The following is a 26,707-nucleotide window of genomic DNA, read 5'->3' on the forward strand; positions in this document are numbered from 1 at the left end:
CAAACAGTTGTGCCTGTGGAGGGCTCCCAGGCAGAGGCATTTGCAGGACTGGGGCTTTAGTGAATGAAAACTGGAGCAATAGCACATGGATAGGCCTAGCTCAGGGGTGGGAAAACTACCGCCCACGGGCTGGATCCGGCTCATCAGGGCTTTGGATCTGGCCCGTGGGATTGCCACCCCCACAGTGCCGCAGAGCTAAGCAGGGGAAGCTCCCATTGGCCGGGACTGGGGAACCATGGCCAATGGGAGCTTCCGGGGAGGTACCCGCAGACAAGGGCAGCACGCAGAGCCCTCTGTCCACCCTCCCCCAGGGGCTGCAGGGACATGGTGCTGGCCACTTCCAGGAGTGGAGCAGGGCAGGGCTGGGGTGGGCAGGCAGGGAGCTTGCCCTGGCCGCTGTGCCAGCAGCAGCCACCCCAGAGCCAGAGCAACTCCAGGTAAGTGGCACCAGACCAGAGCCCACACCCTGCACTGCAACCCCCTGCCCTGAGCCCCTCCCGCACTCCACACCCCCTCCTCCATCCCAACCCCCCTCCCTGAGCCCCTCCCACACCCCAACTCCCTGCCTTGAGCCCCTCCCACACCCCAACCCCTGCCCTGAGCCCCTCCCACACTCCACACACCCCATCCTGAGCCCCACCCCCACCCCAACCCCGTCCTGAGCCCTCCTGCACCCCAACCCCTGTCCTGAGCCCTCCCGCACCCCAACCCCGTCCTGAGCCCCTCCCACACTCCACACACCCCATCCTGAGCCCCTCCTGCACCCCAACCCCGTCCTGAGCCCCTCCTGCACCCCAACCCCGCCCTGAGCCCCTCCCGCACTCCACACACCCTGTCCTGAGCCCCTCCCGCACCCCAACCCCCCGTCCTGAGCCCCTCCCACAATCCAACCCCCTCCTTCTCCCCAACCCCTGCCCTGAGCCCCTGCTGCTCCCTGCATCCCAACCCCTGCTCTGAGCCCCTGCCACACCCCCTCCTGCACTCCAACCCCCTGCCCTGAGCCCCTCCCACACCCCAACCCCCTCCTGCACCCCAACCCCTGCCCTGAGCCCCTGCTGCTCCCTGCATCCCAACCCCACCCTGAGCCACCTCCCACACTCCACACCGCCTCCTGCACCCCAACTCCCTGCCACACACCTCCTGTTCCCCAACCCCTGCCCTGAGTCCCCTCCTGCACTCCACACCCCCTCCTGCACCCCAACCCCTGCCCTGAGCCCCTCCTGCACTCCACCCCCTCCTGCACCTCAACCCCCTGCCCTGAGACCCCTCGTACACCTGGCATCCTTCCTGCTCCCCAACTCCTAGCCCTGAGCCTCTTCCTGCACACTGCACCCCCTCCCCCACTCCGTCCCGCACCCCACCCCCATGCCCCAGTCCTACATTCATGGCCCTGCATGCAATTTCCGCACCCAGATGTGGCCGTCGGGCCAAAACGTTTGCCCACCCCTGGACTATTTAGTGGCTGGCAATGCAGAAATAGACTCCGCCTCAGTTACTATGAATAATGAGCTTTCTTCTCTTCAACCTGCTTTGTAAACATGAACTAAGAGCAAGAAATGCCAGAGACACTGTACAAAGACTGGGGGTGGAACATCATCCCCCCACCTCCCCCGCCGCCGCTTTTGCCCACCAAAATGTTGCCACTGTTTGCACAGACCAGCAAAGGCCGCATGGTGCTTGTGCAGTGCGTTGTGGCTACTGACCAGTTCAAGACTGGGCTGTGATACACAAGGACAAGTCGGGAGGTAGGTAACGGTTCGGTTTTCCTTCCTGAGTAACTTCAGGGTCATTCTACCCACCTGGCTGTCACCCAAACCCAGCTGTTTAGGACACTGCCCCAGAAACCCACCGAGTCCTTTTAGTTTGGGATTTTTGAAGGCACCCAAATGATTTGGGCACCCGCATCCCGTTGCTTGGCAATGGGACTCCTTGCTCCTTCGGCCTCCTTTGAAAATCTCAGCCTAAGTGACTGGCCCGAGATCACAAAGTGACTCTGTAGCAGAGACAAAACTGACCCCGGGGCAAGGCCGGCACTGCCATTTAGGCGACCTAAGTGGTCACCTAGGGCGCCAGGATTTGCGGGGGTGGCACTGGAGCACAGAAGGACCCCCGCCTAGGGTGCCAAAAACCCTGGTGCCACTGCTGCCCACCCCCCTGCCCTGAGGTGCCTCCCCGCCAGCAGCAGCTCCCCCCCTGACGTGAGGCACCCCCTGCCCACCCCACCTCACCTCTGCTCCGTGTCCTCCCTGAGCACGCTGCCCCCACTGTAATTCTCCTCTCAGGCTTGCGGCGTCAAACAGCTGATTGGTGCAGCAAGCCTGGGAGGCGGGAAAAGCGAAGCAGCGACTGCGCAGTGGAACCCCCAGGCTGCCAGCGGTGCCGGTGGGGGCTCAGCGCAGCGGCTGCTGAAATGGCTTTAAACATTTGGGGGGGCACCGCTTTTTGGCGCCCCCAAATCTTGGTGCCCGGGGCAACCCCTAGTTCGCCTAAAGGGTAGCCCCGGCCCTGGGGCTGGGGAGCTGCTCCAGGGCTGGGGGGCACAAGATGGAAGTTTCGCCTAGGGCACAAAACTTCCTTGCACCAGCCCTGCCCCGGAGTCCCTGATTCACAGCCCATAAAACACCCCGCCCTGCACCTTGCAGAGAACTATGAAGCCCTGGAGCGTCAGGGGAGGGACTGATGGGGCCTATGCCTGTCCCAGCTTTCATGGTCCGCTTTCCTGGGGCGGGGGGGGGGCTCTCATGCTTTGGCAGGGCCTGTGGCTTTGGCAGGGCCTGTGGCGAGGGGTTCGGTCCAGGGACCAAACTGCCAAGAACAGGCAGTGAGGCAGCGTCGCTCTCAGATTGTCTGTAGCTCATGTCCCAAGTCTGGGGCAGGGAATCCTTCTTCCCCGTCTGTTTTCACCTAGCCCCGTTCTCCGGCTCAGGGTTCTGGTCTCTTCTCTGCTATATCACGTCACCCCCCGCCCCTCACTGCGCCACGCCCCCACCCCCCATCAGCCTCTCGCCCGGCCTGCCCGCTTGCTGGGTTCAGACCTTTTTATTTCCAACCCGCCCGGTTCTCCCCCGAATATGCAAACCTGCAAGATCTGCCTTCCTACTTAAACACCGACTCCGACATCTCAGCCACAGGCTCAGGGACTTACTGGGCTGCGCTCCTGTCCCATCACCATGCTGGGTCCGCTGGGAATCTGCGTTTTCCTGCTTGGCCTCTCCGGTGGGTTTGTTTCTCTGTTCACCGTCGGTTTGAGATCGCGCTGCAGTTCCTGGGCTGAGGGTTTTTCCTAAAGTTATCTGGGAACGTCTCTCTAGGCAAGTCAGTAGAGCTCGTGGTGCTGAATACTGGGGGTGCTGTAGAAAATCCCCTCACAACTCGTCCTGCGTGGGAGGACACTGAGATCCGGCCGGGGAGTCACACTAGGGAGTGTTTAGATTAATCTCCACATGCGGGTCTGTCTCCTCTCTAGTGTGTCTGTCTGTGTCGCTAATCTGCTGTTTTTAAACATTACTTCTAACAACCCGCTTTGTTTTCTCCAGGGGCCCGGGCACAGGTGGTTCTCACCCAGTCCGGCCCGGAGATTAAGAAACCCGGAGAATCCACCAAACTGACCTGTGCGGTGAGCGGCTTTGATCTCAGCAGCTATCGTATGAACTGGGTCCGACAGGCTCCGGGAAAGGGGCTGGAGTGGCTGATTTATTATTATTCATCGTCCAGCAACAGCTACTCCCCGGCAATCCAGGGCCGATTCACGGCCTCCAAGGACAGCTCCAATTTCTACCTGCACATGACGGGCCTGAAAGCGGAGGACACCGCCCGGTATTACTGTGCGAGAGACACAGCGAGGAGAAGCCGGTCTGAGCTCAGACACAAACCTCGCCGGGTGTGAATGGAAGGAAGCGCCCAGCAGGTGGCGCTCCGGCGCTACACAGCAGGGAGCCCCTGGCAGCAAACACGCTCGGAAGGAGACAGGCTGGTCTGTCTGCTTGTGCGCCGCTCCCGGCACCACCAAGACTGACACAGTCACTGGAACACACGCGTGCAGAGGGGGACAGGATGTCTCTCCTGCGGCTTGTCTTCCCTGGCCTCGGCCAGACACAGGCTGGGAAAGGAAAACAGTTACACACTAATTAATACGAGTCCTTTATTTGCGTCTCTCCGGCACGAGGGAGTAGCTGCTCCTGCTGCTCCACGTGAAGTCAATTGTTATTTTATTATTTTGCATGATGGCCCCTGGAGTCAGTCACAGACCGGGGCTCTAGTGTGCGAGGCGCTGCACAAACAGATCCAACAGCCGGTCAGAGCCCCAGGAGCTTATGAACTGTAGGACAAGAGACAGATGAGCAGGGAGAGATACATGGGGGAGGGGAGGCAAGGAACCAGTGAGACAATATTGATCCGCAGGGACCCCTCAGCGAAACAGCAGCCTGTTGTCAATACTTCCTCATGCTCCAGGGCAGAGGAGGGGTTTAGGAGCGCTTTGAAGGGGAGTAATGAGGCAGCATTGACCAAATTCCCCACTCCCCCCACCCTATCCCGCTGCCAAGGCCAGGGCAGCCGCGGGGAAAAGCAGACGGCTAGTTATTTAAATATTTAACAAATGCACAAAGAAGGCTTCTGTCGGAAGATGGGGATTGTCACAGTGGATGAGAACAGGCAGCAAACTAGTCCATTCTCCTGCTCCTCCAGCGGTAAACACCAGCTGCACAAACATTGCAAGGGGCAGTTACAGAGAATCGAACCACAGGGGAATGTTCCTCTGCACCTCTCCACACTTGTATATTGGTTTTTCCCCTACATCAGTTTAATCTAAACAACGCAAAGCAAATGTTATTAGTGACGTCTTAGACCAAGGCAGAAAAGAGACAAAAGTATTACAGTGACACCTGAAGCCACATCTCAAATGATCAAATGTTAAAAACCGTGTAAAGCTTGTAAAGGGATATTCGCCTTTACTCCGTATGTTATCCCCGTGCCGCTGGTCTTCTCCATCCTCCAGGGCCGCCCAGAGGATTCCGGGGGCCCGGGGTCTTTGGCGGCGGGGGGCCCTTCTGTTTCAGGACCCGCCACCGAAGTGCCTCGAAGACCCGCTGCAGGGCGCCCCCCCCCGCCGCCGAATTACCGCCGAAGCGCAGCCCGGTCTTCGGCGGTAATTTGTCGGCAGGGGCCCCCCGCCGTGGGTCTTCGGGGCACTTCGGCGGCGGGTCCCGGAAGGGAAGGGCCCCCCACCGGCGAATTACCACCGAAGACCGGGCTGCGCTTCGGCGGCGGGTCCCGCTCCGTCTTCGGCGGTAATTCGCCGGTGGGGGGTCCTTCCGCCCCGGAGCAGAAGGATCCCCGGCGAAGACCAGGAGCGAAGAAGCTCCTGCGCCTGGGCCCCGCAAGAGTTTTCCGGGATCCCCGTAGCGAGTGAAGGACCCTGCTCCAGGGGCCCCAAAAACTCTGGTGGGGGCCCCTGAGGGTCTCGGGGCCTGGGGCAAATTGCCCATCTTGCCCCCCCTGGGCAGCCCTGCCATCCTCCCTTCATGTGCACAGAGCACCCGCTGGAGACCAGGGCCGCCCATGGGGGGGCAAGAGGGGCAATTTGCCCCAGGCCCCAGGTCCCGCAGGGGCCCCCACGAGTGTTTTTCGGGGCCCCTGGAGTGGGGTCCTTCACTCACTCCAGGGGGCCCGGAAAACTCTTCCTCTCCCATCTTCACCGGCGGGGGGGGGGGGGGTGTCGTTCCACTCCGGGGCAGTAGGACTCCCTGCCGGTGAATTATCGCCGAAGCGGGACCCGCCGCTGGGTCTTCGGCGGTAATTCGGCAGCGGGGGGCCCTTCCGTTCTGAAGACCCACCGCTGAAGTGCCCCGAAGACCCGCGGCGGGCCCGCTTCGGCGGTAATTCGGTGGCGGGTGCCCCCCGCTGCGGGTCTTCGGGGCACTTCGGCGGCGGGTCCCGGAACGGAAGGGCCCCCCCCACCGCCGAATTACTGCTGAAGCGGGGGCCCCCGCCGCCGAAGACCCCGGGCCCCTGGAATCCTCTGGGTGGCCCTGCACTTTACTGTGCTGTGCCCGGAGCCCTGGGGTGAGTTACTCAGATCACTGGCAGCAGGAGTGTGTGTCTCTTATAAAGCGGGGACATGCAAATGAGGGAGACAGTTTCCTGTTTAAATCTGTGCCTCTCTCTGCCCAGGCTGCACCCGGAGACACAATCCGCAGCCCCTGGGTCTGTGCAGTGACCAGCCAGTCCCTGAGAACTTTCCCCTCCAACACCAGGGAAAATGGGATTTTTGCTCCTTGTAATTTTCGCTGCAGCCGCTTTGGAAGGTATTTTTCTCCTCTGAATAACGGGCAGAGTGTGAAGAATATTGTGTTACCGCTGTTTTTATACCGATATTAATGGCCTGTCTTTATTCCCAGGTGCCCGGTCCCAGGTGCAGCTGGTGGAGTCCGGAGGGGATGTGAAAAAACCCGGAGACTCTCTCCGCCTCTCCTGCAAAGCCTCCGGGTTCGACTTTGGGAGCTCCGGGATGCATTGGGTCCGACAGGCTCCCGGGAAGGGGCTGGAGTGGGTCTCACTCATTTATTGGGATGGGAGCCAACAATTTTACGCAGACTCAGTGAAAGGCCGATTCACCATCTCCAGAGACAACCCCAAAAACCTGCTGTATCTGCAACTGACCGGCCTGAAGCCCGAGGACACCGCCCGGTATCACTGTGCAAGAGACACAGTGAGGGGAAGCCGGGCTGAGTTCAGACAAGAACCTCCCCCTGCAGTGATCAGAGAAGCGGTTTGGTGTTGGGGGCGCCCAAGGCCTGTGAGTGACAATGAGATCAGTTCTGGGAAAGGGCCGAGCAGCAGCAAACCCTTTTATTGTTATTATTATCCCTCTTCTTTGCTTTTACACAAGGTGAAGGAATTTATACAAGTTCCCGCAAAGCGCAGAACATCCTTAGTTGGGTCCCTGCCTCTTTCTTTCCTCTCCAGGGGACAAATTCTGAGCCCACCCCCAACCTGCCGGGGAGTCACAGATCCATAGACATAAAGGCCAGAACGGAGCAGGATGAGAAACTAGTCTGAGCTCCTGCACAACACAGGCCACAGAGCCTCAACCTGGTTCATTCCAGTTCCATCTAGGATCTTCTTCGCTTCACCGTGCTGGGATACATTCATGGAGGTTAAGTCCATTAATGGCTATTAGCCGGGATGGGTAAGGAATGGTGTCCCTAGCCCAGGGTTTCTCAAACAGGGGTCACCACTTGTGTAGGGAAAGCCCCTGGCGGGCTGGGCTGGTGTGTTTACCTGCCCAGTCCATAGGTCCAGCTGATCGCGGATCCCACTGGCTGCAGTTCGCTGCTCCGGGCCAATGGGAGCCAGGGCCGCCCAGAGGATTCCGGGGGCCCGGGGTCTTTGGCGGCGGGGGGCCCCTGCTTCAGCAGTAATTCGGCGGTGGGGGGGCCCTTCTGTTCCACGACCCGCCACCGAATTACCGCCGAAGACCCAGCGGCGGGTCCCACTTGGGCGATAATTCACCGGCGGGGATTCCTTCCGCCCCGGAGCGGAACGACCCCCCTGCCGGCGAAGACGGGAGAGGAAGAGTTTTCCAGGCCCCCTGGAGTGAGTGAAGGACCCCTCTCCGGGGCCCTGAAAAACACTCGTGGGGGCCCCTGCGGGACCCGGGGCCTGGGGCAAATTGCCCCTCTTGCCCCCCCCTCTGGGCGGCCCTGATGGGAGCTGCTGGAAGCAGCGCGGGCCAAGGGACGTGCTGGTCTCCGCTTCCAGCAGCTCCCATTGACCTGGAGCAGTCATCCACAGCCAGAGGGAGCCACGATCAGCCGAACCTGCGGACAGGGCAGGTAAACACATCGGCCGGCCTGCCAGGGGCTTTCCTTCAACAAGCAGCGACCCCTGTTTGAGAAACCCTGCACTAGCCTCTGTTCGTCAGAGGATGGAGATGGATGGCAGGAGAGAGATCACTTAATCATTGCCTGTTAGGTTCACTCCCTCTGGGGCACCTGGCATTGGCCACTGTTGGCAGACAGGATACTGGGCTGGATGGACCTTTGGTCTGCATCAGTCTGTCTGTTCTTATGTGGTTATGATTCCGCTTAGAGTCACCACTCTCAGTGACACATTCCCACAGAAGGGCCCTGATCGCTCAGCTTTTGGCACTAGAACCCACCAACTTTCTTGGTGTGTTTGCTTTGTTTTCGGTTTCTTTGTTTAGTTAGTTGAATAATTTTCCACCTGTGGTGGCTTTTCTGGCCCAAGGAGCATTTTCCTAGGAGAAAAAAAAAATCCTGGGTTAAACGAATAAATAAATAAATAAATAAATAAATAAACCCTCCAAAATATTCATTTTCTGCTTTTAATAATAATACAAAAAGAGGAGAGAGAGAAGGGGGCTGCAGCATCTGCTTCTCCCGTCCACCACCAGGGGGCAGCAATGGTGCAAAGAGCAAACAGCCCAGCCTGGGGGACAGGACGGAAAAGGGGCCCTGGAGGTTGGAAAACATCATTTTTTACCTCTGTACCTACACAAATCGCTCGTTTGCACATAGGATCTGCAGGTGCCCTTTGACTCCGCCTCGCTCCGGGTTCAACTTCAGTGCTGAGTCCTGTCAGCTCCTGTGGATTCAGGAGCATGCCTGCGGGAGGGCACACAGGTCCCGTGGATTCAGGAGCATGCCTGCGGACGGGCCATTCATTGTCTCCGTGGACCAGGAGCATGCCTGCGGGAGGCCCAGGTCCCGTGGATTCAGGGCAGCATGCCTGCGGGAGGGCTCTGGCGGTCCCGTGGTCCGGTGGAGTGCCTGCGGGAGGGCCCCGGTCCCAGCGGATTCTGCAGGCATGCCTGTGGGAGGTCCACCGAGCCGCCTGCCACCCTCCCGTGGACGCTTCAGGAGCATGCGCTGCGGGAGGGCCCTGAGTACACCCGCGGATTCAGGAGCATGCCTGCGGAGGGCCCCGGTCCTGTGGATTCAGGAGCCTAATGCCTTTGGGGAGGGCCCCGGTCCCGCGGATTCAGGAGCATGCCTGCGGGAGGGCCCCGGTCCTGTGGATTCAGGAGCATGCCTGCGGGAGGGCCCCGGTCCCGTGGATTCAGGAGCATGCCTGCGGGAGGGCCCCGGTCCCGTGGATTCAGGAGCATGCCTGCGGGAGGGCCCCGGTCCCGTGGATTCAGGAGCATGCCTGCGGGAGGGCCCCGGTCCCGTGGATTCAGGAGCATGCCTGCGGGAGGGCCCAGGTCCCGTGGATTCAGGAGCATGCCTGCGGGAGGGCCCCGGTCCCGTGGATTCAGGAGCATGCCTGCGGGAGGGCCCAGGTCCCGTGGATTCAGGAGCATGCCTGCGGGAGGGCCCTGGTCCCGTGGATTCAGGAGCATGCCTGCGGGAGGGCCCCGGTCCTGTGGATTCAGGAGCATGCCTGCGGGAGGGCCCCGGTCCCGTGGATTCAGCAGCATGCCTGCGGGAGGGCCCCGGTCCTGTGGATTTGGCAGAGTGCCTGCGGGAGGGCCCCGGTCCCGTGGATTCAGGAGCATGCCTGCGGGAGGGCCCTGGTCCCGTGGATTCAGGAGCATGCCTGCGGGAGGGCCCCGGTCCCGTGGATTCAGGAGCATGCCTGCGGGAGGGCCCTGGTCCCGTGGATTCAGGAGCATGCCTGCGGGAGGTCCCAGGTCCCATGGATTCAGGAGCATGCCTGCGGGAGGGCCCTGGTCCCGTGGATTCAGGAGCATGCCTGCGGGAGGGCCCCGGTCCCGTGGATTCAGGAGCATGCCTGCGGGAGGGCCCCGGTCCCGTGGATTCGGCAGAGTGCCTGCGGGAGGGCCCCGGTCCCGTGGATTCGGCAGCATGCCTGCGGGAGGGCCCCGGTCCCGTGGATTCAGGAGCATGCCTGCGGGAGGGCCCCGGTCCCGTGGATTCGGCAGAGTGCCTGCAGGAGGGCCCCGGTCCTGCGGATTCGGCGGAGTGCCTGCAGGAGGTCTGTTGGTCCCGCGGCTTCAGTGTACCCACCGCTGAATTGCTGCTGAATGTGTGGGACCGGCGGACCTCCTGCAGGCAAGCTGCCAAAGGCTGCCTGACTGCCGCCCTTGCAGGGACCGGCGGGGAGCCCCCTGTGGCTTGCCGCCCAGGTATGTGCTTGGAGTGCTGGTGCCTGGAGCCACCGCTACGTGCAACCCCTCCCTCCGCACCCCCTCCCATCTGCAAACTCCCTCTCAGAGCTTGCACCTCCTGCACCTCAATCCCCTGCCCCAGCCCAGGGCCTGCACCCCAGACCTCCCCTCTCCCCTGAACTCCCTCCCAGAGCTTTGGGCAGGTGGGAGGCATTGTTGGGGGGGGATAATTTGGGCAGGGGTGGGTTCGGGGCACCACCAAACCTGCCGGCAAGAGCTGGCACACCGTACCGGGGCGGCCCGGCTTCCCCAAGTGTTAGATGAAAACATAAAACAGTCTTACTTGAAGGTTGCACGGTAACATCACTTTATTTCTTAGAATTCAGACCCATAAAATGCAAGAACATAAACACTGAGGGACAAAGCAGGCTCCTCCCCACAACAGAGAGGCCTCACTCTATGGTGGCAGGCTGCAGAATGACTCATAATAACCAGAGCGTAGCTTTCCATACCAAGGTCCCTGTCTGCAAGTGGGACCAGAAGAAAAAAACCCCTTACACTCAGAGCGACAGCTTCTAATTTTAACACAGCTTTCAACACACCTCACTCTGCATAAGGATGAATTAGTTTCTGGCCTATAGGCAGTATGTGGCTGATCTAGGAAAAGAAGTGAAGAGTTGTGACTCTCGTACCTATGTCTTAACCACAAGACACCCAGCCCTTGCTGGAAAACCCATTCAGCATGTATTTCTGCCCTGCCTGCTGTATTGTGGCAGAAGATGACAACTAGAGGCAGTGAACCACTGATTTTTCATTTCTCTGGCAGTTCTGGAAAATAAAAGCCATAAAAGTCATTGGCACTTGCTTTTCCTAGCCCAATGACTATTCATTGTCATTCATGATGAGAATGAATAGTCATTGGGCCAGAAAACAAGTTCAAGGATGACTCATTAGTCTGGTAGTTAAGACACACAGTTTGCTTGTGGGAGATCAAAGTTCAACTCCCTGTTTAAGCATTATTTAATTATTTAAATCCAATGGAGCCACTTTTCCAGGACAGAGAGAGAGAGAGAGAGGGAGAGAGCTTGTGCAGAGAGTATTCTATAGGCCCGTGCACTTGTTTGCAATGTGGGAGACTGAAGACTTCCCCCCTATCAGGCAGGGGGATATTGAATGTGGGTCTTTTACACACACCCCCACACACACACCAAGCTGCTCTAACCACAAGGTTAAATATTATAAAGGGGAGGATTGGTGCCCAGCATCTAAGTCCTGAAAGATTTTGATTGATTTTTGCTGAAAATATTCAGCTAATTTGAGTTATATGAATTCATGAATTAGAGCATCATGCCTCCAGCTTTCATCCAGACCACATCACATGATCCATTGTCTACAGCCAAGCTGTAAGATGCAACCACATTTGCTCCAATCCCTCAGAGAGAGAGAAACACTTACAGGATCTCTATCAAGCATTCTTAAAACTACAATACCCACCTGCTGAAGTGAAGAAACAGATTGACAGACCCAGAAGGGTACCCAGAAATCATGTACTACAGGACAGGCCCAACAAAGAAAGTAACAGAACGCCACTAGCCATCACCTACAGCCCCCAACTAAAACCTCTCCAGAGCATTGTCAAGGATCTACAAACTATCCTGAAGGATGATCCCTCATTCTCACAGACCTTGGGAGACAGGCCAGGCCTCGCTTACAGACACCCCCCCAATCTGAAGCAAATACTCCCCAGCAACCTGTCACGGGGTCCCCGGGCGATGCTCTGGAACTGCTCCCCACCAAGCCAGTCAGGACTTTGGGGAGCCTCCTCTCCCTTGGAGCAGACTGTCTGCAGGGCAAGAAGCTCACACGGCTTCACCTCCTGGGTCTCTCCTTGGAGCATTCAGCATCCTCTGCCCCTCCATGTGCTTCCCACAGCGAGTCGCCCCAGCGGGGTCCTGTGGAAGCCACAGGGTCCTGCACCCCCACTTCGCAGTCAAACGCGACTCTTGGCCAGTCAGTAACACAGAGGTTTATTCGATGACATGAACACGGTCTAAAACAGAGCTTGTAGGTACCGCGAATCGGACTCCTCGGACGGGTCCATTCTGGGGGGCAGTGATCCAGACCCCCACATCTGTCCTTCACTCCTCGTCCCCAGCCAGCTCCAAACTAACAACCCCCTCCTCTCTGCTCAGCCCCTTTCCCAGGCCAGGAGGTCACCTGATCTCTTTGTCTCCAACACCTTCAGCTGGCACCTTTGCAGAGGGCGGGCCCAGGCCATCAGTTGCTAGGAGACTGAGTGCCAGGAATTTAGGTGCACTGGCCCCTTCCTCTGCAGCAATCACACACCCTGATCCCCACACCTAGATATTAAGAACTGCAGAGGGGACACTGAGGCACCAATACCGTATTCAGAGAAAACATTAAGAACATTCCCAGTTAGTCACACAAACAAACACCACACAGCAAAAACACTAACCCAGGAACCAATCCTTGCAACAAACCCGGCTGCCAACTTTGTCCACATATCTATTCAAGGGACACCATCATAAGAGATAACCACATCAGCCACACCATCAAGGGCTTGTTCCTCTACACATCCACCAATGTGATATATGCCATCATGGGCCAGCAATGCCCCTCTGCCATGTACATTGGCCAAACCAGACAGTCTCTATGCAAAAGAAGAAATGGACACAAATCAGACATCAAGAATTGTAACATTCAAAAACCAGTAGGAGAGCACTTCAATCTCCATGAACACTCAATAACAGACTTAAAAGTGGCCATTCATCAGCAAAAAAAAACGTTAAAAACAGACTGCAATGAGAAATTGCAGAACTGGAATTAATTTGCAAACTGGACACCATCAAATTAGGCCTGAATAAAGACTGGGAGTGGCTCGGTCACTACAAAAAGTAATTTTTCCCTCTGCTGATACTCACCCCTTGTCAACTATTGGAAATGGGTGACATCCACCTTGATTGCATTGAACTCATTAGCACTCATTACTTGTGGTAATCAACTGTTGCAAATAGGCCACATCCACCCTAATTGAATTGGCCTGGTTAGCTCTGACCCCCCACTAGGTAAGGCAAGTCCCATCTTTTCATGTGCTGTATGTTTATACCTGCTACTGTATGTTCCATTCCATGCATCCGATGAAGTGGATTTTAGCCCATGAACTCTTATGCCCAAATAAATGTGTTAGTCTCTAAGGTGCCACAAGGGCTCCTCGTTGTTTTTACTGATACAGACTAACACGGCTACGCCTCTGAAACCTCTCCTCAGCATTTCCTAGGGCAGAGGTGGGCAAACTATGGCCCGTGGGCCACAGCCAGCCTGCGGGATCTTCCTGCCCATCCCTTGAGCTCCTGGCTGACGAGGCTAGCCCCCGGCCCTCCCCTGCTGTCCCCCCACCCCGCAGCCTCAGGTGCTCTAGACTGCATGTCAGTGTGGGTGGCTCTGGGCAGGCGGCGTGGCTGCCGGTCTTGGTGCGCTGAGTGGCATGGTAAGAGGAATGGGGGGTTCCAGGGGGGAGTCAGGGGGCAGGAAGCAGGGGGTGGTTGGATAGGCATGGGAGTCCCTGGGGGGCCTGTCAGGGGGAGGAGGGGTAGATAGGGGTTGGGAGGATGGATGGGGTAGTGGCAATTAGGGGGCAGGAAGTGGGAGGGGGCAGATAGGGGGCAGGGGCCAGGCTGTTTGGGGAGGCACAGCCTTCCCTACCCGGCCCTCCATACAGTTCCACAACACCAATGTAGCCCTCAGGCCAAAAAGTTTGCCCACCACTGTCCTAGGGGGTAGGTGAGGCAGCGCCCCGCTCAGCACGCTGGCTTTTGCAGATCCCATTATCAATCCCCTAACTCTCCTCTGCACATGCATGTTACCTCTAGGGCAGCCCTGCCCCCCCCGCCCGGATGGGGAGTGACAGGGGACGGCTCCTCTCACACCCCTCTGCTGGCTCCTTCTCAGCTGCAAAGGCCAGTCACAGCCAGTGTCTCCCAATGGCCTCCTGGTCTCAGCCCATCACACAACAGTTCAGCCCCGTCCCAGGGGCAGCTCTGAACCAAGGTCCTTCCCCACCTCCAGGGCTTCACTTCAGTTCCCCCACCCACCCTTGTGAGGGTACCGGGTCCGCAGGCTTCTCCCTCTGGGAGTCCATGAGCCACTTAGACCAGCCTGAGCCTTCCACCCCTCCTGGGCCCTTGGGTCCCGAGGCCCATGGGGGCGGGGGGCAATTGCCCCATGGCCCAAGCAATTTAAAAGGACCCTTTTAAATCTCCCCAGCATGGGAGGCCAGCCCCCAGCTCCACCCCTTCCACCTGCACCCTCCCCCCATGGCCGCAGCCTGGAGACACCCCGCAGCCAGAGGATCCAGCCGCAGCTCCCCCCGGAGGAGCCCAGGTCTGACATGCCTGCTGCACACGAGGGAATAAAGGGTGTCCTACCTAATTAAGGGAGCCCCATAGGCTGGCTCCAGTAATTAGGTGCCTCCTGGACCCTGGAGAGGAGGTGGAAGAAGGTGAGGTGATGAGAGAAATAGGGGGTAGGTGGGGGTTAGTGGGGTGAAGTGTGTGTGTGTGTGGGGGGGTTGAAATGTCCCAGCCCCAGCCAGGCTGGGAAGAACAGGCTGCTGGGGGTGGGGGGCTGAGGAGAGCAGGCTTCATAGGGAGTGGAGGTGGCTGGGAGGTTGATCTGGCTTCATGGGGGGGTGCCAAGATTTCTGGCAAGTTGCTGGCATTTGGGGGCTTGTGGCTACCTGGGAGTGACCGTATGGGTAAAGCAGAGCACTCCAAGGTTTGAAGACAGAGATCTGTGTTTGTATTTTCATTGGTGTCACTAGCTGCTTTATACAGTTTATTTTGTTTTAGATACTGATCCCGCAAACAGTTGTGCTTGTGGAGGGCTCCCAGGCAGAGGCGTTTGCAGGACTGGGGCTTTAGTGAATGAAAACTAGAGCAAAAGCACGTGGATAGGCCTAGCTCAGGGGTGGGCAAACTACCGCCCACGGGCTGGATCCGGCCCGTCAGGGTTTGGATCTGGCCCGTGGGATTGCCACCCCCATGGTGCCGCGGGGCTAAGTGGGAGGAAGCAGCCGGCACCACGTTCCCGCGGCCCCTGGAGCAGAGGGGGAAGAGGGCTCTGTGTGCTGCCCTCACCTTCAGGCACCGCCCCCGCAGCTCCCAATGGCTGGCAAAGGGAACAGCGGCCAATGGGAGCTTCGGGGGAGGTACCCGCTGGCGAGGGCAGCGTGTGGAGCCCTCTGCTCCCTCTCCCCCAGGGGCCAGAAGGATGTGGTGCCGGCCTGCCCCAGCCCCTCTGTGCTCCACTGTCACCCTGGAGCTGCTCCAGGTAAGCAGCGCCAGGCCGGAGCCTGAACCCCTCCTGCACCCCTATCCCCCTGCTCTGAGCCCCGACAGACCCCACACCGTTCCTGCACCCCTAACCCCATGCCCTGAGCCCCCAACCCCCTGCCCTGAGCCTCCAACCTTCTGCCACACCCCGCACCGTTCCTGCATCCTTACCCCCTGCCCAGGGCCAGCACAACCCATTACGCCACCTAGGCAGTCGCCTAGGGCACTAACATTTGGGGGCTGCGACCATGGAGGCAGGACCGTCTGCCGCCTCTGTCGGGGGCAGCATTTCGGGGGCAGGACTTTCTGCCACCTCTGTCAGGGTGGCATTTCGGGGGGGGGGGGGACCTTCTGCTGCCTAGGGCGGCAAAAAAGCTGGCGGTTCTCCAGCCCCTGCCCTGAACCCCCCATACACCTAACACCCCTCCTCTGCTATAACTCCTAGCCCTGAGCCCCTTTCTGCACATCACACCCCCTCCCACACCCCAACGCTCTGCCCCAGCCCTACATTCATTGCCCTGAATGCCATTTCCCCACCCAGATGTGGCCCTCTGGACAAAAAGTTTGCCCACCCCTGGAATAGAGAGTATCTTATTTAGTGGCTCGCAATGCAGAAATAAAATCCGCCTCAGTTACTATGAATAATGAGCTTTCTTCTCTTCAACCCGCTTTGTAAACATGAACCAGCTTCATGACTGGCCAGGCTACGGTGTGACAGTTGTGTGTGTTTCTCCTTGATGCAAAACCGCCCTCTTTGTCGAATTTACTTGCCTGTAAGCCAATCCCCCTCCCCCCCTCCCCTCTTTGACCACAGCTGGCAAAGGAAATAAAGTCTCTATTGTTTTCAATCCCTGCATTCTTTCTTTATTTTTTTTAAAAGTGAGATAACAGACAAGGTAGCCCGGGTTGGGTGGGGGAGGAGGGAAGGACAAGGCCTTCCCTACATTGCTTATTGTAGCCACACTACTAATCAAAGCTGTTTGCATGACAGCCTTCTGTTGCTCGGGCCATCCTCTGCAGTGGAGTGGCTGCGTGCCCAGAGCCTTCCTTCCTGCATTCTTGGGCATCTGGGCGAGGAGGATGTGGAACTTGGGGAGGAGGACAGGCTGCTATAAAATGGATAAGGCGGCGGTCTGAGCACTTGTTGCCTTTCTTGCAGCTCCACCAGATGCCTGAGCATGTCTGTTTGCTCCCACATTAGCCTCAGCATCTCCTCCTGCATGTTCTGATGACGCTCACTGAATGCTTTCCTGGCCTCTGCCACCGAATGCCTCCATGCATTCAGCTGTGCCCTATCAGCGCGGAAGGACTGCATGAGCTCCGAAAACATGTCATCGCGAGTGCGTTTTTTTCGCCTTCTAATCTGCAATAACCTCTGGGGGAGCGTAGACACATTTGCACCTGAGGGGGGGATAAAAAGGGAGAGTAAAATTTAAGAAGATGCATTTCTGAGAACAAAAGGGAGACTCTTTCACAGTGAAACAAGCAATTCACAGCAGACAGCACATGTGCATTAGGTACAAGGTTGCATTTTGCCTTTTAGATTGAGTGCCTGCAGGTATGGCAACACATCACACATGGCTGGGCAACAGAATTCGGTTTGCCGGCAGCCATGGTAAGCCAAAGGGTATGCGGGGTTGGCTTCTTCCACCTTCATAACAAGTGGAAATGGTTTCAAACTGCAGCACCCTCCTTTCCCATAGCAAGCAAGGCCGGTTGGGTTGGCCATTTAAAAGGAGGGGCTGCGGTTCTGGGGTGGATGTGCAGCACAACCCTCTCCCCACCCCACCATGTGGCTATTCTCTGGGATGATCCCTCCCCCTCTCACCACTGTTCCCTCTAAGCTGTGCGTGCGCACACAGATCCTAAACCCGCCCACATGAAAAAACACTGCACGCACAACAATGTGCACAGAAGATATTTTTTGCCCACAGGGCCTGTCAAAAATTGGAGGGAACATTGCCTCTCCCCCCACCGCGGGGCTATTCTCTGGGATGATCCCTTTTAGCCAAGCACAAACAGCCCAGCATGAACGGGGTCCTTTGACTGTTCCCTTACAAAAATTCCCCTATTTCAGCCAGGTGACCATGAACGATATCACTCTCCTGAGGCTGACACAGAAGGATAAAGACCGAATGTTGCATGAAAATGATCAAAACCCAGGACCTTTCGCTGCCATGCTTTGTGCCGCAGTGATTCCAGACTACTTGCTACTGGCTTGGTGTGGTAAAGTGTCCTACCATAGAAGATGGAATAAGGCAGCCCTGCCCAGAAACCTTCTGCAAAGGCTTCCAGAGTACCTCCAGGAGAGCTTCATGGAGAGGTCCCTGGAGGATTCCCGCTCCATCCCCAGACACGTTAACAGACTTTTCCAGTAGCTGTACTGGCCACCAATGCATCCCAAGTCTTCAGGGCAAATCAAACTAAACACAATTGCTCTTAACCACTGTACTGTAGTTACAAATGTGCACTCACCAGAGGGGCCTTCTCCACCTTCAGGGTTGGGGATCCCGCCTTGAGAGGGTATTGACTCCAGGGTGGTGAAAACGTCCTGGCTGACAGGGAGAACGGATTCACCGCTTGCCTGCTGCACATTCTCCTCCTCCTCCTCTTCCTCATCCACAAAATCCCCCTCCCTGCTGCGTGAGACTCTCCCCTTGCAGGTCTCCACAGACAGTGGTGGGATAGTGGTAGGGTCCCCCCCTAGAATGCCATGCAGCTGGTCATAGAAGCGGCATGTACGGGGCTCTGACCCAGAGCGACCGTTTGCCTCCTTTGTCTTGTGGTAGGCTTGCCTGAGCTCCTTGACTTTCATGCGGCACTGCTGGGTGTCCCTGGTGTAGCCTCTCTCCACCATGCCCTGTGCGAGTTTGGCATATATATGTGCATTTCTTCTTTTGGATCGGAGTTCTGCCTGCACAGACCCTTCTCCCCACAGAGCAATCAGATCCAGTGTCTCCTGTTCGCTCCATGCTGGAGCTCGTTTGTGATACTGGGACTGCATGGTCACCCCTGCTGCTGAGCTCCCCACGCTGACCAAACAGGAAATGAAATTCAAAAGTTCCCCAAGGGTTTCCTGTGTACCTGGCCAGTGCGTCGGAGTTGAGAGCGCTGTCCAGAGCGGTCACATTGGAGCACTCTGGGATAGCTCCCGGAGGCCAATACTGTTGAATGGCGTTCACACTACCACAAATTCGACCCAGCAAGGTCGATTTTAGTGCTACTCCCACGCCACTTTTAAGAGCCCTTCAGGTCGGCAGAACGGGGTTGGGTGTATAGCAGCATTGCTTATAACATGGGCCTAAGGCGGCTAAATTCCAGCTAATCTCAGGGCTCATCAATCAGTAATGACTCCCTGGAGCACTGAGCTCCGGTCTGCACACAGATTTTGAGGAAGGGACGTTTATAACGACTGACGGTGGAATATCCCCGCCCCCCTCCCAGGCTTTGCACACCAAAATGTTGCCACCATTCGCACGAACCCGCAGAAGGCTGAATGGTGCTTCTGCAGCGTTTCCATCCCCGCGCTGTCCCCGTGGGTCTGCCCCCCTCTATACACAGGCATCCTGTCCCGCTCCGTCTGCAAGAGACAAAGCTGGGAGCCGGAGCCCCCTTCCAGACCCAGCTACTCAGACTGAGACCCAACGCTCACTATCGGCTGGGTCCCCCCAGCCCTGCCACACCAGACCCCCCAGTCCCGTTGCTGTGGGGTCTGGAGCCCAGACCGGCCTCCTGCTTGTCGGACTCTCCGGTGTGTGCGGGGTGGGTCTGGTCTCCTGTCAGCTGACGTGGGATGTCTGTTGTCACCGCTTCCCTCTCCGTCCCCACGGGGCCGGGGGAAGGTTGTTCTGACCCAGTCGGGTCCCGAAGCGAAGCAGCCCAGAGAATCCAGCCGCAGAAACGCGCCGGGAGCGGGGTTAATCCCAAGGACCCGCTCCTCTCACACCCTCCGGGGGATTCAGACCAGGGCCCGCTCCAGCGGCTCCCTGCACACCCCGGGCGGAGAGCGGAGAGCACCGCGCTGTGTCGCTGGGTGAGGAGACGGAGACACACCCCGTGGGGGAGCCAGGCTGCAGAGACCCGCTGCGGACTCGCCCTTCTCCCATTCTCCGCGTGGGGGCAGCGGGGACACACCCAGCGCGGCTGCGGGGACCGGACTGACAACGCGCCCCAGGGTGGACCCGCATCTGACTGCAGTTTTTCACTGCTCCGTTCCCTGGAAACGCCCCCACTGATGGACAAAGCACCGGAGCCGAGCAGAGCCCTGCCGGCCTCTGGCCAACCGCTCCTCGCGCTCCTCGCCTTGCGATTCCCGAGAACTCCGGGGAGTGACGCGAACCGCGATTGTCCCGGGTGGTGAAAGCTCCTGGGGAATATTTCCCACCGGACAGAGCCCGGGTCAGTGGAGCCGCCGCTTCTGGGAAAGGGGCTGGGCCGGGGATCAGTCCCAGCTATTTCCCAGCGCCCGGGGGCGTTATTGTGTCTCCGGGGGTGTCTGAGCCCAATGGAAACCTGTGACCCGACCCCTCCCCTGGCACTGACCCCACTGACCCCACTGACCCGCCGTACCACAGCCCCACTCCGCCGGTTGGGGGCGGGGGACTCCAGGGCTGAATCCACACACACACACTGACAGCAATCGGGCCCTGAAGTCATGTCAGGGAAATTCTTATTCTTCTGCCTGGCACAAATTCTGAGCCCACAGAGAAGCCTCCCAGATATTCAGATTCATAAACCTCCAGGGAGCAGTGTGATAACTTAGTCTGAGCTCCTGCGTAACACAGGCCATAGATCCTCCACCTGGTTCATTCTGGTTCTATCACCCTCATTAATAAACCCTCATTAATTCACCACGCTGGGATTCCACCCAGTGTCACCACGGCCAGTGACACATTCCGGCAGGAGACACCGATCTCTCACTAGGCCCCACCACGGGTGTTTGTTTGTTTGTTTTCCAGTTCAATGTTTTTTTCTACCAAATGTGGCTCTGGCACAAGGACCATTTTCCTAGGAGAAAAACAAATATCCTGGTTTAAAAGAATAAATAAACAGACCGCTCAAAATATTCATGTTTGGATTTAATATGACTAATAACACAAAGAGGGAGGGGGGTGGGCTGCAGAGTCCGCTTCTCCCATGTACCACGAGGGGGCAGCACTGAGGAATGCGGCACAGCTCGGCCTTGGGGACAAGACTGACAAGGGGCGGTGGGTTACCTACCTACCCTGCTCCGTTACACACACAAACGGCGTTTGCACTTTGACCCCGTCAATCCCCCTGAAATCTGTGAGAAAAATGGCGGGTGACAGTTTTCAAAAGAAAAGCAGCCACAAAACTACACCCTGAGGTTCCCTCAGATCCAACCCCTGTGTCATCCAATCGATCCGAGCTGAAGCCCAGATTAAAGTCCGCCCGTTCCGTGGGAACCGTGTTATTATTGTAGGTATGTCCTGCCTCTGGGAGCTTGGGCAAGTCCCAACCAGCCAGAGTGAAAAGTGAATTAGGTTCCCAGAGAAGGACATTGGCCCCGAATGACGCTATGAAGGCTCCTAAAGTTTCCCCTAAATTCCATTGAAATCAAGAGGCGTTAGAGGCCCGGTCACTTCTGTAGACCCCACAAGGTGCCTTCCTGCATGTGAGGGCACCCAGAGACCTTTCAACATCTCCCGCACTGAGCCTGGGTCCCCGCTGTAACACGATTGCACTTCTCTACATCGCTGGAGTGTGGGGAGGTTAAATACACTGAATCCGCGAGGCGCGGAGATGCTGTGGTGAGGGGCGCGCCCAGAGGTACCTAAAACAGACGCTGGAAAATACGACTCTGGGTATTTCCAGCATTACCGTTAGCAGAGTGTCACATCCAATTAACACAGTCAAAGGACAGATTCCCACTGAGTTCTCTGAGCTTTGGGTCAGGCCCAGAGCAGGAACAAAGACCTGTCCATTTTCTCTGAACCCCAGAAAAGAAAACGAGGCGGCTCGGGAAGGAGTTTGTCTCTTACAAGGACAGGGATATGCAAATAGGTGACTGTCTCCTGTTTAAATCTCTCTCTGTCCCAGCAGCCCCCGGACAGACAATCCGCAGCCCCTGGGTCTGTGCAGTTACCAGCCACTCCACTGAGGACTTTCCCCTCCAGCACCAGGGAAAATGAGACTTTGGCTCCATTTACTTTTCCTTGCGGCGGCTCTGGAAGGTATTTTCTCCCCATAGATGCACTGGGGAGGGGGGCGAACGTTCCTGGTTTTCTGCAATGATCTAAAAACGTATTTTATAACCTGCTTTTATTGATATTCGTGTCTTGTTAACTGACGGGGAATCGGGTTTCATGTGACCGGTTCCCTCATTGGTCGCTTTTCTCCCCCTTTCCCACAGGGGCCCGGTCGCAGGTTGCTCTGACCCAGTCCGGTCCAGAACTGAAGAAGCCCGGAGAATCCACTCGGCTGAAATGCGCCGTGAGCGGGTTCACTATCACCGACTATTATATGGCTTGGGTCAGACAGGAGCCGGGAAAGGGGCTGGAGTGGCTGGTCAGCTACTGGAAACCAGGGCAGAGCGAGTATTATTCTCCCACCATCCAGGGGCGATTCACAGCCTCCAAGGACAGCGCCAACTTCTACCTGCAAATGCCCGGCCTGAAGCCCGAGGACACCGCCGTGTATTACTGTGCGGGAGACACGGTGAGGGGAAGTCAGTCTGGGATCAGCCAAAAACCTGCCCTGCAGAGACCGGGGAAGGGATTTCCTGGGGGTGGCGCTTTCGCTCCACATCAATGAGAAGAGAGAGACGCACCAAGTATCTCCCCTTGACGGGATCTCACACAACTGCCAGGGGAGAGAGAGGCTCTGCTGGCTCCATCTGCCCCGGGGAGCGCAGGGAGCCGATGCTCAGTGAACTTTAGCGAACAAGGAGCAGGTGCATCCGCCCTCACTCTGCGATGCCCCCACTGACTCGACAGGGCTTTCTGCTCAGCCAGTCTCCAGTGCGAGGCTCCCTCCGTCTCCCAGTGAAGGGAGAAGCTGAGCCCCGAGGGAAGGTCACTGGCAGTGCAGAGCCCCGAATGAAGATGATTGACTGGAAGGGGGGTCACTAATCTAGAGGTGACCTCCCCCCTCAGCCCGTGGATAATTCTCTGTGGGGGTGAAATTCACCCCGTGTGGAGGGCCTTACACAAGGGCCCCTGCCTGTACTGTGTCCCGCCAGCCAGAGGAATCTCTGCACCCCACGCAGCAGTTTAGAAGGGCACAATCCTGATTCCCCTGCCGCAGCCTTCCCCCTTCTGTCCACACTTAGGCCTGTGCCGGGTGGGGGGATATGGGCCTGTTTTCACGCACACTCCTGCTGCGCCTCGTACACCTTTGATTGGGGCAGTTTGGGGTCCCCACGCTAGTGCTGACATCAGCCAATGTGCAGAGCGGGGGGAGAATTCCATGTGCGCCAGGTGAGCAGAGACACAGCAAGAATAACGCGATTGATGAGTGTTCCCAGGGCACAAACAACCGACATCTTCAACCGGAGCCATCGGGACCAACCCCAGAGAGACAGAAAAGCGGCGCCATTGCGCCAACAGGTCCCCGAGCCGAGAAGAAGGGGCTCGAACCGACACCAGTGTTATTCCCCACGTCTCTGCTTCCCAGCGAAAGGGAGAGTTTGGGAAGAAATACAAACACGTGTCCAAAGGCCATTCCTGCCCCTGGGCACAGAGTGCCTAACTGCCCCGGCTGCGCTCACACGTCACAGGAAATAGCTTATTTCAACAGCATAACAGCAAATGGATTTTCCTTTGTTCTCTCGCTTTACACATGGACCGGCTGTGTCCAATGGCCAGCGAGCCCCGTGTTGGGGACCCCCATTGCTGCACCTCTCTGGGGGTGCTGACCGCCCAACTTCTCAACATCAAACTCAGGGACACTCAATAACGAGTCCCCTTTAAACAGCTCATCCTGTGCGCACGGTAGGAAAATCGGTGTTGCAATGAGAGAGGCCCCAGCACTGTTTGCTGAGGTGATACATGAATTTACCAGGCCTTGATCCAGTATCAGGCACCGTGTTAAAGACACAGTCACACAGTCCTTGCTACACGCTCTAGTCCGTCACTCTCCCCCGGGAGCTCGGGGCTGGGATCTGGACCCCACTCGCAGTTGGATCCCCCAGTCCCTTAGGAAAAGGGGAAGGTGCAAATGCGGCTACTCCCCTCCCCTGCTGAAAACCCCTCAGTCCCCAGACCCTGAAGCTCTCGCACTGAGAAGCCGCAGCCGCTGGGTTCAAGCAGTAAAATAGTTATTTACCCTTTCCCCGAATACACAAACCAGGAGTCACCAGATAAAATTAATAGGGGTCCGAAAATCTAATGAGGATCCCCGCGCCCTGTGCCCGGCGCTGCACAGACACAGGAGGGGACAGTCTGACTCCTGAACCCGGAGCCCTAGGGCGAGTCACTCAGATCCCTGGCAGCAGGAGTGTGTGTCTCTTATAAAGCGGGGACATGCAAATGAAGGAGACAGTTTCCTGTTTAAATCTGTGCCTCTCTCTGCCCAGGCTGCACCCGGAGACACAATCCGCAGCCCCTGGGTCTGTGCAGTGACCAGCCAGTCCCTGAGAACTTTCCCCTCCAGCACTCGGGAAAATGGGAATTTTGCTTCTGTTCATTTTCGCTGTAGCAGCTTTGGAAGGTATTTTCCTCCTCTGAATAACTGGCAGTGTAAAGAATATTGTGTTAACGCTGCTTTTTATACCGAAATTTACAACCTGTCTTTGTTCCCAGGTGTTCGGTCCCAGGTGCAGCTGGTGGAGTCCGGAGGGGATGTGAAAAAGCCCGGAGACTCTCTCCGCCTCTCCTGCAAAGCCTCCGGGTTCACCTTCAGCAGCTACTGGATGAGCTGGGTCCGACAGGCTCCCGGGAAGGGGCTAGAATGGGTCGCTGCTATAAACGACGGTGGGGGTACTATATACTACCTTGATTCCGTCAAAGGCCGATTCACCATCTCCCGGGATAATTCCAAGAGTGAGCTGTATCTGCAACTGACCGGCCTGAAGCCCGAGGACACCGCCCGCTATTACTGTGCGGGACACAGTGACACGAAACCGGTTTGTGGTCATACAAAAACCCGGGCTGCGGAATCGCCCTTCTCCCGGCAGCCGCGCGGGGGCAGCAGTGACACACACACCGCTCCGGGCTGGGACAGGAGACCCGGCACCCGGGTGAATGTAACACAAACCTCCCGGCAGTTTTAACCCTTCCGTTCCCGGGCAACGTGTCTCCCCTTCCTGCCCAGAGCCCCGCTGGGTGCAGAGATTCCTCGCTCCATTACTGAACCCCAATCTGGAGTGAGTCCTGTTCTGAGTCGCTCTCCCCTCGCTGACCTGGCTCGTTGGCTCCCCCGGGGCCCGTCTCGGTGTCAGACTCACAGGGCAGCGTCTGTCAGTGTAAACGGGACAAGCGCATTGGGGTTCGCATCAGACCCAACGGATGGAGCGAATTGCCCCTGGGGCCAAATCCTCCGCTGGTGTAAAGTCACCGCAGCTGCTTTCACTAGACTCGAGTTACTCCAGATTTACACTAACTGGACCACAAGACCTTCCGTTACACACTAACACTTCTACTATTGGGTAGTAAACGGAACCAAGAATGGGAATAGCCAATGATGCATCCAGCAAGCTCAGGGACACCCCTTCCTGCAGCAGTTTGGAGTTGGGGTGTGACGTTACCTGGATTTTATGTGATGACAGTGTTTTTAAAGAGCCGCTCATCTGTTAGAGTGTAACAACGGTTGTGTTTTACAAGGGTCCCCCAGTGTTTTCATAATGCCCCTGCAATTTGTCACTCCCGTGTGGTCGAGATGTGAGAAAAATTGAGATCCAAACTCCAAAAAAGAGTAATTTCCTCTGCTGATGATATATTGGTGCAAGGGGACAATAGGGAGGAGGTTGATAGAATCACTGAGAATGTGATACAAATCATTCAGGATACTGGATTTAAAGCTAGTAGAGCCAAGGCTCAATTGGTACAGCAAGAGGTAAAATACTTAGGGATCATATTGAGAAAGGAAGGATGAACCCAAGATGCACAACGGGTGGAACTAATTGGAAAACTTCCCACCCCTACTGATGTGGCATCCTTAAGAGCCCTTTTGGGAACCCTGAACTTCTCAAAGGATTTCATTGAAATGTCTGTGGACAAGAGTCACCCACTGTATTTTCTTCTAGCGAAAGGACAGAAAATGTGTAAATTATTAGGCATTAAAGCAAAGGTTCCACACTGGGGGCCACCCCCAAGCCTCAGGGCAAGTGGAACAAACCAAACACACTCCAAAGGAAGCTTTAAGAAAAATGGTAAAAGAAAATGGAAAAGATTGGGATGAAAAACTGCCTATGATTCTAATAGCCCTGTGGTCAGCAAGTCACAGTTATACTCCCTTTGTAGCAATGACAGGAAGGGACAAGCGAACACCCCAGCAATGGTGGCTAGATGTAGATATTCCAGATGGGTGGCAACCCAAAGTGCTAAATGACCAATGGATCCAGTCCCTTTCAGAGGCACTAACAGAAACCCACAAGGAAATAGCAGAACAATTGGGCCTTAATGTAAGAGAGGTGGATAAAAGGCTGGGCTGGGTGAAGAAGCCTGTTGAGTGGGAGGTTGGAGACCAGGTGCTGTATTGAATATGTGCAGAACAAGCTCATTCTTTGGGTATGAAATGAGAAGGCCCAGTGAACATTATGGAAAAGGCCAGCCCAACAATATATCAGGGAGAAATCTGAACAAAAAGGCTAAACAAGCCAAAGTTAAAATTGTTCCATTCTTCACAGCTTAAACCATGGGAAGGGGATTCCAAGCAGTAACCTCTAATTGTTACCCAACCAGGCGGGGAGGGGGTAGAAAATGTCTATTTTGTCTTTCAGAGTTCAAAAGGAAGAGGAGGAGGAGAGAAGAAGAAGAAGGCTGGTGCCAGCAGAAGAGCACAAGTAACCTGGGCACCATAAAGAAGAAGCTTCTGTCACAACTCTGTGTGTGTGTGTGTGTGTGTGTGTAAATAGATAGATGGGGTGGGGTGGATGGGGATAGATAGATCGATAAATAGATTATGTTACATGTTGTTTGTCTGGTAGCCAACCCTGTTCGCTGGCCTGTCAACATCCATGCAGTCAATGCACGGGGAAATGATTTCTGGATGATGGGCCAATGTTGGATTAATCCATTAGTTTTCAATCATACCAGCTGTTGCTTGTGTTGGGAAAAGAGGTTTGCTCATTACCATAATGTAA

At 56.7% G+C, this 26,707-nt stretch overlaps 4 gene segments (V, D, J or C); all 4 read left to right on the plus strand.

Moving 5' to 3' along the window:
- Window positions 1–3,169: 3,169 nt before the first annotated feature.
- LOC120380774 lies at window positions 3,170–3,886 on the plus strand. The segment is given in 2 exon segments: window positions 3,170–3,216; window positions 3,537–3,886. Coding segments are annotated over 2 exon segments (396 nt in total).
- A 2,231-nt stretch (window positions 3,887–6,117) lies between these two features.
- Window positions 6,118–7,059, plus strand: LOC120380775. The segment is given in 3 exon segments: window positions 6,118–6,305; window positions 6,399–6,769; window positions 6,967–7,059. Coding segments are annotated over 3 exon segments (510 nt in total).
- Window positions 7,060–21,530: 14,471 nt separating this feature from the next.
- LOC120380776 lies at window positions 21,531–22,535 on the plus strand. The segment is given in 3 exon segments: window positions 21,531–21,638; window positions 21,818–22,122; window positions 22,401–22,535. Coding segments are annotated over 3 exon segments (486 nt in total).
- Window positions 22,536–24,007: 1,472 nt separating this feature from the next.
- LOC120380446 overlaps window positions 24,008–26,707 on the plus strand; it is a 134,935-nt gene continuing 132,235 nt past the window's right edge. The window contains 1 exon segment of the V gene segment in view: window positions 24,008–24,114. Coding sequence covers window positions 24,069–24,114 — 46 coding nt within the window.

The sequence above is a fragment of the Mauremys reevesii genome, linkage group 13, assembly GCF_016161935.1.
Source record: "Mauremys reevesii isolate NIE-2019 linkage group 13, ASM1616193v1, whole genome shotgun sequence".
In the NCBI taxonomy this organism is placed as follows: Eukaryota; Metazoa; Chordata; order Testudines; family Geoemydidae; genus Mauremys; species Mauremys reevesii.